The sequence below is a fragment of the Labeo rohita genome, chromosome 17, assembly GCF_022985175.1.
Source record: "Labeo rohita strain BAU-BD-2019 chromosome 17, IGBB_LRoh.1.0, whole genome shotgun sequence".
NCBI lineage: Eukaryota > Metazoa > Chordata > Actinopteri > Cypriniformes > Cyprinidae > Labeo > Labeo rohita.
Window position 1 is genome coordinate 11511806 of NC_066885.1, and position 12931 is coordinate 11524736.

Consider the following 12931-nt stretch of genomic DNA (forward strand, 5'->3'; position numbering starts at 1 on the left):
TTTTTTTTTTAACCAAAGTGAATATTTCACAAAGTATTTTATTTTTTTTTTTCAAAGTCAGTTTCTGTGAAGACTCATACACTAAAATATTCACTAAAATGCAAACAAACAAATCATTTAAAAAAAAAAGTTTATTTAACAACCAAAAGTATGGCATGTTATGTCATACTGTGTGGGGTTAAGCTGTCACAATTGAGGCTAAGCAAATACATATAACAAATTCAATAAAAAATATATTATAGCTTTATGAAATATGAAACAATTGATAAAAGGTAAACATAAAAAGTAAAATAAATAACATTTAAAACTAAGTAAATACAAAGACAATTTTAATAAATAAACCGTATGAAACAATAATAAATAAATACAAATCTGCACTGAACAAACCAACTAATAAAAAGGCACATGTGAAAAATAAATAAATAAAAATAAAAAATAAACAACTGTACCTAATCAAATACATAATGATAATATTATATATATATATTTTTTTACAAATAAATATATATTTTAGCTTTATGAAACACAAACCAATTCATAAGAATAACAAGGAAAAAATGTAAAAGGTATTTACATTTTGGTTAAAAAGCTATATTTTATAATATACAAAATTATATTCACACACACACACACACATTTATTTAAAATAAATATTTATTTTTTAGCTTTCTGAAACGCAAACATAATATATAATATATTTATTATAATATATATTATAATATATTTTATAATATACATTTTATATATATATATATATATATATATATATATATATATATATATATTTCAGCTTTATGGAATGCAAACTAGTTCATAAAAAGGCAAAAATGTAAAAGGTATTTACATTTTGGTAAAACAGCTATATTTTATAATATACATAATGTAATTTTTTTAAAAATAAATATATATTTCAGCTTTATGAAACACAACCTAGTTTAATAAAATAAGGCAAAAAGTCATGTACATTTTGGCAAAACAGCTATGTTTTAATATATTTTATAATATACATAAAGATTCACACACACACACACCTATATATGAAGAGTTGATTTGCGAAAACTGATCCATTTTTAACAATTTTCAATAATCATGTTTTTTCATTTTGCATTCCCGTTTATCTCAATCAAACTGCAGTTGGGTTATTTTGATTAAAGATAATAACATAAAAAACGCAATTTTGGAAAATAAAAACAAATGTTTTTGCAAAAACACACACACACACATATATATATATATATATATATATGTGTGTGTGTGTGTGTGTGTATATATAACACTAAGTCATACCGTCTAATAGCAAAAGCTGAAAAAACTTCAAATGTGCAAATTCATAATTATCATATTTTGACTTTCAAGTAAGCAATTATAGAGGACAGTCCACTATATTAATGCACATTGTTCTTACTGACCCCCTTCCTAGCCGTCATCAATCACTGGAAAATTTCCCTGACTTTCCAAAGGGACGATGCGAGAGGAGCACACACCGTCTGACGCACGTTTCTTGGAGGTGTTCCCCCATTTTGATGAATTTCCGGCCTAGGCACCCAGCATCCCTGCTGTATGTGTGGCTGCATCTCCTCCTTCCTCCTGTCAACATGATCCTGCGCACAATCAGTCGCAGGGTGCAGACTCGCCGGGTACCTTTCCGCTCCTCGCTACGTCCTCTGGCCTCACCCGCTCCGTCTGTCTTGCTCGTGAGCAACAGAATACAATTATTGTACATCTCACCACTTCAAAATGATCTTTAATTCTTATCACTGCTCTGTTGTTGCAAGGGAAAATGGACCAATCTCTCTTTCTTTCACACCTTCAGTTTCCGTTACTGTAGTTAAAGTAGTAGAAAAAACGACTTTGTTGACCTGCCAGGCTTTTATGGGCAAAAACAGGGTGTATTGTGTATATATATTTTACTTTTGTTTATGTTCTCGTAGTTTAACAACATGAAAAGATCTTTCTTTGTAGATATCTAGAATATTATGTTGATACAAAGTTTGTCATAATCCCTGATTCTGCCCTGTAATCAATAAAAAGACATTTTCAGGCCCTGCAAGTGAGTGCAGCCAATGATAAATATTGGCAGACAAGAAAAATGTGTCATTTTTGTCGATTGAAGGGAACATAATGATATTCACAAGGAGACCCCCACTGCGACACAGACAAAACTGTTCCTAAGCAACAAAACACTTTCCCCCCTCCAAATGCAGACGGGGTTTTGCTTTGACTGTTTGCAGCCGGAGATACTCAGGCCTGGAATGTAGTGACATGAGTAAACATAACTCTACAGACTTCTGGACTTACATTTGACACATTTAGCTTCTGATACTAATAATAGGTGTGCTTTATTGATCCAAAGGTGAAAATATAGTTGATCACACACAAAAAAACAATCATTTAACTTTTTTTTAATGGATAGGTAGGTAAACACATTTTTCTGTTTGATATGCGTTGTATTTATTTATTGTAGCATTACTGTATAATTGTTATTCATAATCATGGACTGTATATTTGACATTTAGGTTCTGAATTACAATTAGGACTGAAATAAATATCCTAGAAAACTGAACAACAGAAATTATACTTCCAATCAAAGCATGCTTTGTTGATCCAAAAGGTGCAAATATCCATGTTGATGTTTATAAAAGTTTTTAGTAATAGTATAATCTCAGGCTGTTTAACATACATAAATGTTTGCACAGTATGTGGTCAGTTGGGTTGTTTCAATCTCGGTGGTCTTGGTGGGAAATCTTAAAAGAAATACCATGCATAGCTTGGGTAGGAGTGCCATCTAGTGGTATAAACTTGTAAAGTAACCTGACTGAAAGAATTGAAGGTGTTGGAGAAATTGTAGCTTTAAACAGTACCAAACACTACCAAACGTTTGGGGTCAGTGAGATTGATTGATTGATTGATTAAAGAAATTAATATTTTTATTCTGAAATTCATCAAAAGTGACAGTAAAGATTTTTACATTGTTACAAAAAAGGTGTTCATTTGAACTTTCTATTCACCAGAGAATCCTGAAGAAAATTCAGGATGCTTTCTAAAGTAAGCAAATAAATAATAGAAATTATTATTATTATTATTTAATTAACAATTAATTAATTCAAATAATAAAAATATTATCATTATTATTGTTGTTATTCAACAAAGATGCATTAAACTCATCAAATGTGTCAGTAAAGATTTTTGTTTTTAAAAAACAAAATCTAATTAAATAAACTGTTTCTTTTGAACAATCCTGAAGAATGTACATGATGCTTTCTGATAATAATAATAATAATTATTATTATTATTACTCCTAAATGCTTGAACTAAATGAATAAATAAAATACTGAAATAAAATAATAATAAAAATAATTATGATTAATAATCAGCAAAGATGCATTAAACTCATCAAAAGTGGCAGTAAAGATTTTTACATTGTTACAAAACATATATAAATACATAAAATAAAATAAACTGTGTTCTTCTGAACTTTCTATTCACCAAAGAATCCTTTAGAAAATGCTTGGTTTATAAAATAAAATAAAATAATTATTATTCCTGAAGAAGATGCTTGATGGTTTCTAAAATAAAATAAAATATATATTATTATGATTATTGTTCAGCAAAGATGCATTAAACTCATCAAAAGTACAGTAAAGATTTTTACACTGCTTGCAAAAAAAAAAAAAAAATTGTACTTACCAAATAATCCTGAAAAAAAAAAACATGGTTTATAAAATAAAATAAAATAATAATTATTATTATACAACAAAGATGCATTCAACTCAGAGATTTTTACATTGTTGCAAAAAAAAAAAAAAAAAAAAAAAAAAAAAGAACAAAATAAAAACAAATTGTGTTCTTTTGAACTTTCTCTTTACTAAAGAATCCTGAAGAAAATAACTTGATGGTTTGCAATCAATCAGTCAACCAATAAATCAGTCAGTCAGTCAGCAAATCAATAATAATCATTATAATTATATAAAAACAATAATGATAAATGTTACTTGTATATCAAATCAGCATATTAGGATTTGTGAAGACCATTGTGACACTGAAGACTGGCTGCTGAAAATGTTGGCCTTCATACAGAAATAAATCACTTGTTAAAATATACTAAAATAGAAAACGTCTATTTTACATTTATATAATATTTCACAATAATAATGTTGTTTTACTGTATTTTTTAATAAAATAAATGCAGCCTTGGTGATCATAAGAATTTTTCCAAAAAAATGTCACAGACTCACAACTTTTTAATGGTACTGTAGACTATATAATAAAGTATATATATTTTATTGACTTTTAAGTAAACATTTTAAAGTAAACTAAGCCAGTGTACAATAAAATACTCAATAAAAATACTATACAATTCATTTTGGTCTTAAAACATGCCATAAACAATCTCATACGTTATCTTCTACAGCATATGTACAGAGAAGGTTGTTAAAATTATCTTTATGCACGATCACTGATGTTTGCCTTTGAATATTTGCATAGCTGAATTTCAGATTGACATTCTTAAGGCCCGTTCACACCAAGAATGATAACTATAAAGATAACTATCTTAGCGTCCACACCAGCAGACGATATCGTCTGTTTATTTTAAAGGAGAAGTCCACTTCCGAAACAAAGATTCACATATAATGTACTCATCCCCTTGTCATCCAAGATGTTAACCGATCGTTTCGCTAGATAAGACCCTTCTTCCTTGGCTGGGATCGTTTACAGCCGCATTTGGGATCGTTTGAAGACGCATTTAAACTGCATTTTGGAAGTTCAAATTTGGGGCACCATATCAGTCCATTATATGGAGAAAAATGCTGAAATGTTTTCCTCAAAAAAACAATTTCTTTACAACTGAAGAAAGAAAGACATGAACATCTTGGATGACAATGGGGTGAGTACATTATATGTGAATCTTTTTGGAAGTGGACTTCTCCTTTAAGCACATGCTTGTCTGCCGCTTTAAATTTTCATAACAGCAGGATTGATTCTGATTGGCTGTCCATGTTTTTATCATTTATCAGCTGGAAAAAAACGTTCTAAAAGTGATTCTAACGACATAGTTTCTCTGAGCCTTTATCGTTATAGCCGTGGTGTGGACGATTTTTAGAACTATATCTTTATCGTTATCTTTATAGTTATCGTCCTTGGTGTGAACAGGCTTTTAAGCCCCAAAGGGCTGATATTTAAAAAAGTTTGTTCTGCATCAAAAGTGCTCATCAAAAGATTTATAAACAGTTCTCAGGGCCTATCCATATTACAGACAGCCAATATTTCTGTCTAACCTCACGCACCTGTGCTTTGTCATACACAATCTCGTCCTTAGCAGCTGGTTATATATTACGGTTGCACTTGACTTGTAAATTCCTACCTGGTTTATTGTTTATTGCCACCTTCTGCTGCCATTTAGCCTATTATACCTCATGTGTTGGAGTACTGTTATTGCCTGCTGTAAGCTGAACTGTACTGAACTGAACGCATACTTTTGGCTCTTCTCCACTGTATCGTTGTATTAGTATTATTCTATTTGATAATCGGGAAACTAGCGCTAAGGACTATGTTAATTTATTATATAAAAAGGTAAGGTGCAGTATTTTCCTTATTTTACTAATGAAATGAATTATGTGCTAGCTAAAAGGGTCTGTTAATTATTTGCCATTTGTAACATTTATCCTTTAAAAGCAGAGGACAAATCAGACTAATCATAACATGATGGACGAATGAACTTCTAATTAACATCTTTATTCTATCAACCTTTTATTATGTTTTTTGCATTTTAAATCCATAAAACAGTGAAAGAAATTGTTTTTTCCTATTTGATTTGCATAGTATTTATTCATTGTAGCATTATAGTGTAATTATTATTTATAATCATTGACCGTCTTCAAGATTTAGATTTTAAATGAACACTAAGACTGAAATAAACGTCTCTAGAACAAAAATCAACAGAAGTTGTACTTGCTGCTGAAACCCCAGGGCGAATAATGTCCACGGTTTATTACGCTTCAGGATTATTTTTGAGAAGGTACTCAGCCTGAAAGATACAAAGAGTGACAATTTTAGAATTTGAACTTGAAATAATCTAATAAATTGTGATTGTTATTAGGAGGACCAACCTACCAGGAAGTCTATGGGGTCGTCAGGACGTATTCTACAGCATTCGATGAGCCCTTGGGTGAGAGTGGGCATCACATCCCTCATAAGGTAGTTCCTTAAAGTTTCTGACTGAGATTCCAACAGGTCATGTTCTTGTCTTCTCACCTCCTCAAGATGCTGATTCTTAAAACACACAAATACCCTGACATCTTATAGACAAGCAGAGATTAGCATCCTTTTTTTAAATATACACTGCCAGTCAAAAGATTTTGAACAGTAAGATTTTTAATGTTTTTCAGAAGTGTCTTCTGCTCACCAGGCTTGCATGTATTTGATCCAAAGTACAGCAAAAAACTAAACATTTGAAATATTTTTACTATTTAAAATAACTGTTTTCTATTTGAATATATTTTAAAATGTCATTTATTCCTGTGATTTCAAAGCTGAATTTTTAGCAGCTGAGTAGATTTTTTTTCAGGTTTGATGAATAGAAAGTTTAGAAGAACAGCATTTATCTGAAACAGAAATGTTTTGTAACCATATAAATGTCTTTATCATCACTTTTGATCAATTTAAATTTCTTAAACAGCAAATCAACATATTAGAATGATTTCTGAAGGATTGTGTGATGCTGAAAACTGGAGTAATGATGCTGAAAATTTAGCTTTGCATCACAGGAATAAATTACATTTTAAAATGTATTAAAATAGAAAGCAGTTATTATAAATAGTAAAAATATTTCACAATATTACTGCTTCTGCTGTATTTTGGATCAAATAAATGCAGGTGAGCAGAAGACACTTTTTAAAAAATGTTACAAATCTTACTGTTCAAAAACTTTTCACTGGTGGTGTATATAGTTTATAAAAACAAAAAATGCACTGATTCCACTGTAGTAGAAGACTGAAAGCAGGTGCTTACCCACTCCCCCCAGCACTGATCTCTGTGTTGGGCCTCTTCTTTCTCCTGCCGTTCTGCCTCGGCCCTCTCTGCCGCCTGTTTTTTTAGCTGCTGTTCAGCTTGCTGCCGCTCTTTTTCCTCCACCTCCTCTAAGATTGTCCCGTAGTTCTTCGGTTTGCCCACCTTTTTGCAAATCTTCTCTAATATCAGCAGGTATTCATTGTCATCATTGCTTGTAATCTCTGAAATAAGGAAAATAGACATACAGGGGTCTGAAATGTATTTGGACCCTGGGTGCTGTCAGAACAAGAGCCCAAACAGCTGATAAAAACATCACAACAATCCACAAGTAATCCACTTGACTCCAGTCCATCAATTAATGTCATGTGAAGTGAAAAGCTGTGTTTTTGTAAGAAACTAATCCATCATTAAGACATTTTAGCTTTTACCTTTCACTTCTGTCCATAATCCATAATAATGCTTAAACTCTAGTAAAAAAGTCCTGTTGTTCTCTCACATCAAAACCACCAACATATTTGTTTTGAACTGAGGTTTGGACTGTTTACTCACCCTCATGTCGTTCCAAACCTGTAAGACCTTTGTTCATCTTCAGAACACAAATTTAGATATTTTTGATATTTGAGCTTTCTGACCATGTGATGTGATATAATTTTATGAAGCTACAAGAATTTTTTGTGCACTTATTCAACAATTCTTCTCTTCCACGTCTCCAGATCAGAAAGCTCTCACATTTCATTAAAAATATCTTAATTTAAAGGTCTTATGGGTTTGGAACAACATGAGGGTGACTAATTAATGACAGAATTCTCATTTTTGGGTGAACTATCCCTTTAATGCTTACCTGTATGCTTGTCTTATATCAACAGATGTAGTATTACTGCACTTCATTAAAGTATGATTTGGTTCACTCGTTAAATATTACCTAAGTGCTCAGGATGAATCTCCAGATCCTCAAAGTAGTTCAGCAACGTCTCGTCCTCTACGTTTCTCTCTCTGAAATTGGCCAAGCGGCGAAGGAACTGTTCAGGGGTGTAGGAAGTTCCTTCCACAACTGTCTCCGGTAGATTCAGAACACGGTTTTTCAGGAAATCATCAGTGGCGTCGACAAAGAACACAAACTCTGATGAGAAGACAAATGATAGCAATGTTTAATAGCTCCTGTTACAGTATATCTTTTAAATGAATTGTGGGTGTAATATTCTATCTTCATCTGTCTACAAATACAATATTTCACTAAAAATATTCACACTATGTAAACTGAGCTAAGCTAAATTAAGTTAAATGGCACAGTTTTTATTTAGCAAGTACACTTTAACTTAACCAAATGATATTATAAATTTTAATAATATTTCACAATATTGATGTTTTTACTGTATTTTTGATCAAATAAATTCAGCTTTGGTGAACATGAGAGATTCTTTTCAAACTTTTAAACATTTATGTAGCTAAATTAATTTTGTAAGATTCAAATCAGTCATGCAAGACTCAAATCTTAAGGCTAATAATTATAAAGAAGAAAGCAGGCATTTCTAATCTGCATTATACTTTATATTAATTAACTGCAGACCTGGGATGATCTTTTTCTCATGTTTAGATTGCAAGTCCTCAGGCTCTTCATCACCTGTTGAAAATGTAAATAATCATGCAGCAAATCAAAACTCATGTATTATTAATCAAATCATGATTTAATTAGTTGATATATCACCTAAAAAGGCATATGTCTCACCAGTAAATAACTCCTTCGCCTGCTCGTATGTTTTCGGAAAACCGTCCAAAACAAAGCCCTGGTTCATACAGGGTTTAGTCCTGAGTTTGTCCCTCATTATACGAATCACATATTGGTCATCTAGCCGTCCTAAACAACAACAACAAAAATCTTAATACATAGCATTTCAATATATATCACCTAAAAAATACAAATATACAACCTCCATTCTGATTCATGTTTTCCTTCAGAGTGTCGAGAAACTCCTGAGCTTCACTCTGATCGTTTTCCGCGTCCTCCATAAGAACACACGACTCCTGATTGATTCAGTTAAGCATTAGTATAAAATATTTCAAATGTATAATTTTTTTCAATGTATGAAAACAAGAAAAGATATCACTAGAGGGATCTATTTACTTTAATATTATTTTATTTAGCTTTTTGAAAAGGCTCGTTCTTCAAAAATGACATTTTAGTCATCAGTTAGTCACCCTCTTGTTGCTTCAGACCTGTATGAATGTCTTTCTTTTGTTGAACACAAAAGAAGATACCTGAAAGAACGTTGGTAACCAAACAGTTGATGGTAGCCATTGACTTTCATGTTATTTTTTCCCTGCTGTAAGTCAATTTTGGGTTCTAATAGTCTTCAAAAATATCTTCTTCGCTATATACTAGTCAACATTTGAAGTGGATCAAAACCTTTCATCAAAGTTGTCCTAAAACCAAAACAATACCCGTTCTTTTCTTAGGACAACTTTGATGAATTTTTGGATCCACTTCAAATGTTGACTACTCTAAATTTAACACAAACTCATACAGGTTTGGAACAACTTGAAGGTGAGTAAATGACAGAATTTGCATTTTTGGGTAAATTATATATTTTTTTAATAATATCTGAATTATATGAACATGCTTTGATGGTTCTGAATAAATTCTGGTTGTTGTACAACACTAACCAGGATTTCTATTGTTTCAGTGATTGTCTCCTTAAGCTTAATGTGATGAAGTTTGTAATGCTTGCATATTCTCTCCGCTATAGTGCTCTTCCCAACAGCAGGTGGTCCCAGGATGCAGATACGAAGGGGCTGGGACACATATAAACAGAGGTAAAACTTTAGATGAAGTCAAAGAGCTCAACACTGATCTTTAACATAGAGGAAGTATCAACAGTGCTAGAGTACTTCAGCGTACCAACAATCCTCTAGTCTGCTTGTATTCTTCAGTAATCTGCTCAATGTTTTCAACCATGCCAGTTTCTGACACCCACTGAATGTTAAAATTCTCTTTCAGATACGTTGCGTCAATACGAAGGTTGACAAGCAAAGAATCAATATCTGTTTGCTGCAGAAAGTGGGAAAAAAGTCAATACAAAACCAAAACTGTACAGTACTGGTAATGTTTACTGTAGTATGTCAGAACAATACTGACATTGATTCATACCGTCAGCTCCTGTATGAGATAAATCTCCTCTTTTGAAACATTCTGAGTTTTTCCTGGTCCAAGAACAAGTGTTATTGCCTTGAGAAAGAATATTGTTTTACATGAGAATCATCCATTTTTTAAACAAAAACACTGAATGTGTACAACCTCACCTTTATGATATCCTCCACTGTGTTTTTGGAATCATCAACCGCAACAAAGTATTGTGACTTCGGCTTGTGGTCAATGACATTTTGAATGATCCTTAAAGGATACAAATCAGTGGTAAATGCCCAGGAATTAAATTTTTGCATGGATGATAAAAATCATTAAAAAGCTGGACAATATTTGTTATTTACCCTGCCAGATCATTGATGTGAATAGTGGGGATAATATTGGAGCCATCTCCAAAGATGGGCACCTGGGAGACTTCGCCCAACCATGACATCTACACAGAACAACAAATCATAACACTATTTAGCTTCAACACAAGTGTGATGCTTTTTAAAACATGTGCATATGATTTACCTTAAAAAACAAATGAAAGATGTGTTCTCCCATTCCATACGGTAGCCCTGAAGCAACAACATATGTAGACAACTGGGAGCTTTTCTGAAAATCATTCATGAATATATATGAACTTCACACTTTTACTGCCTACTTGAAGTGTTTCAAATGTTATTAGTAACTATAAACAGTGTTTACGGCTGTTTAAAATTGCAGTAATTTTCAACCAAATTGCAAAGATTTTATCCTGCAAAAGTTCTTGCTTACAGTTTTGCCTAACTTGACCACAAGCTTCTCCAAACCGATATGATCATGAAAGTTGGGGTGTGCTTTTCTTCTTCTGTAGTGTTCTTCTGTAAAAGGAATCTCTGGATCATCCTATAATGGAGTTCAAATATTCATTAATACGACCTTGTTTACATGCTGATCAAGAGTGTCCTCAATTGATAACTTTAATTATTCCTACTTTATCAGCTGGTTTAGTCATAGCCCACGTCATGACTGTTGACACCAGGATAAACATCTTGGGGCCAGAAAACTGGTCGATTTCCTCATGAATAGCTGTGATTGGATGAAAATTTAACTAGCATCTGCTCAGCAAAATAGGTTTATAGCAAGAAAGAAATATGATACCTGAGACAGCCCACTGTGCTTCATCTATCTGATCAGCATGCTGAGTAATGTCATAAATGATCACATCACATTTCATCAGATGATAAAGAAGGTCTTCACGCTTCAAGTTCTGGTGGGAGGAAAAGGGATGCGATGAAAAAATACAACTGGCAACAACTTATAAAATGCATATCTTCTGCATAATGCTGTAGTTGTGATTTATTTACGCTGTACTCTTCAGCAATGAAAGTGCACTTCTCCTCCATTTGGCTGGAAACTGTTCCCACAATCTGGAAGGTTGCACCTTTGAGTTTTGCTTGCTCATCATGCAGCGTGTCATCATCTTCTTCCACATCAGCCTCTCCGGGGTCCACAAGAGATGCACCAACCACACATGAGTCTAAAAACTAAAGACAGGAAAACAAGGGTGAACGAATTCCTGCAAGTCGTTTCATTTAACTTCAACCCGTGTTTTGCTATTCCATCGTAAACTACACGGAACATGTAAGAAGAATGCATTTATAATGCTGCAGGCGCAATTATATATTACAGAGTAATAAAATATTTTACCCTTGCAATATTTTTCGATGTGTATTCATCAACATTGTTAATAAAAACACGTTTGGAGTTTCGCGGTCTCTCCTCAGTCTTGTCCGCCATACTGTGTTGTTGTTGTTCTGTTGCTAGGAAACAGATGCGTTCGCGCCGTCCACATATTGCTAAATATAAAAACACATCGTGCTCCTGTGAAACTAAACTCAGCTCGGCTTGTTGTGGAAGCGTTTACAACATAAACCTCTGTAAATAATTAAAATCATCTTCAAGAACCTTTTAAGGTGGTGTTTGGATGACAAAGTATATTTGCACTGTATGACGGTCTTTTTCAAGTAGATTCTAGCTAACTCAGATTATAAAGTTATCATACTATCATTAGCTAACATAAATCATGTAAAACAACAGGTAGAGCCTTTAATATTTCTCAATAGCCTAAATGTTGCTGTGCCGCTCCACAGACATGACATTATAAACTTTCCTGATGGCAGATGGTCGTGTGTGATTGATCATGTTGTGGTCATTATCAATTTCACAGGGAAATTGCTGTAGGATTGATGTTTTGTACACAAAACAATTGTAAACGTACTGCCCCACTGTCTTGCGAAATATTATTTAAATCATTATAACATAAAAATTACAAATATAGTTTCACTACCCAGATAGGCCTAGCACACCTGTTGTCTGTTAAAGATAGCTTCATCTGGAAAGCATCTGCTGTGTACATTTTAAATCGTAAACATCATAAAGATATTTTCTATACATCTTTTTAACATCTGATAAGAAATCTCAGGTAATTGATTACTTAATCTATGACTCATATAGAATGTTCATTTGTTGCTGATTAATAAACGGTTTAGTTCTTCATGAGTTATTAACTCATGATTATCTGTGCATTAGTTAATCATAAATGAATGCACATTAGTGACACCATATTGGAAAATGTTACCAAATGTCCTATAGACATTGCAGATGAGCAAACAATAAAAAAAATACATCTTGCAGATGTCAAATAGACGTCTTTGTGATGTATGTGTGCTATCAGGCTATACATTTATATTTAGGAAGGTTGAGGTATGATAATCATAACAAAGCTAGAAGTATAAAGCTTATATCAGTGCTCCGTCA

The 12931-nt window shown here is 32.6% G+C and overlaps 1 protein-coding gene and 1 long non-coding RNA gene across 2 annotated transcripts; one reads left to right on the forward strand and one right to left on the reverse strand.

Annotated features, from left to right (window-relative positions):
• Positions 1-3929: 3929 nt before the first annotated feature.
• On the reverse strand, positions 3930-12361 carry ak7b (adenylate kinase 7b). The gene is made up of 18 exons (XM_051133503.1): positions 11822-12361; positions 11479-11658; positions 11273-11381; positions 11106-11200; positions 10907-11017; positions 10661-10744; positions 10492-10580; positions 10306-10396; positions 10154-10231; positions 9905-10054; positions 9670-9798; positions 8937-9030; positions 8735-8863; positions 8576-8629; positions 7931-8128; positions 7009-7229; positions 6112-6270; positions 3930-6025 (listed from the first exon to the last, which is right to left on the reverse strand). The coding sequence occupies exons 1-18, from the start codon at positions 11909-11911 to the stop codon at positions 5990-5992; spliced, it is 2097 nt and encodes a 698-aa protein (XP_050989460.1). The 5' UTR covers positions 11912-12361; the 3' UTR covers positions 3930-5989.
• On the forward strand, positions 5442-10129 carry LOC127179788 (uncharacterized). The gene is made up of 4 exons (XR_007829556.1): positions 5442-5571; positions 6098-6195; positions 9753-9819; positions 10004-10129. It is a non-coding gene; the product is annotated as an uncharacterized LOC127179788 (long non-coding RNA).
• Positions 12362-12931: the final 570 nt, after the last annotated feature.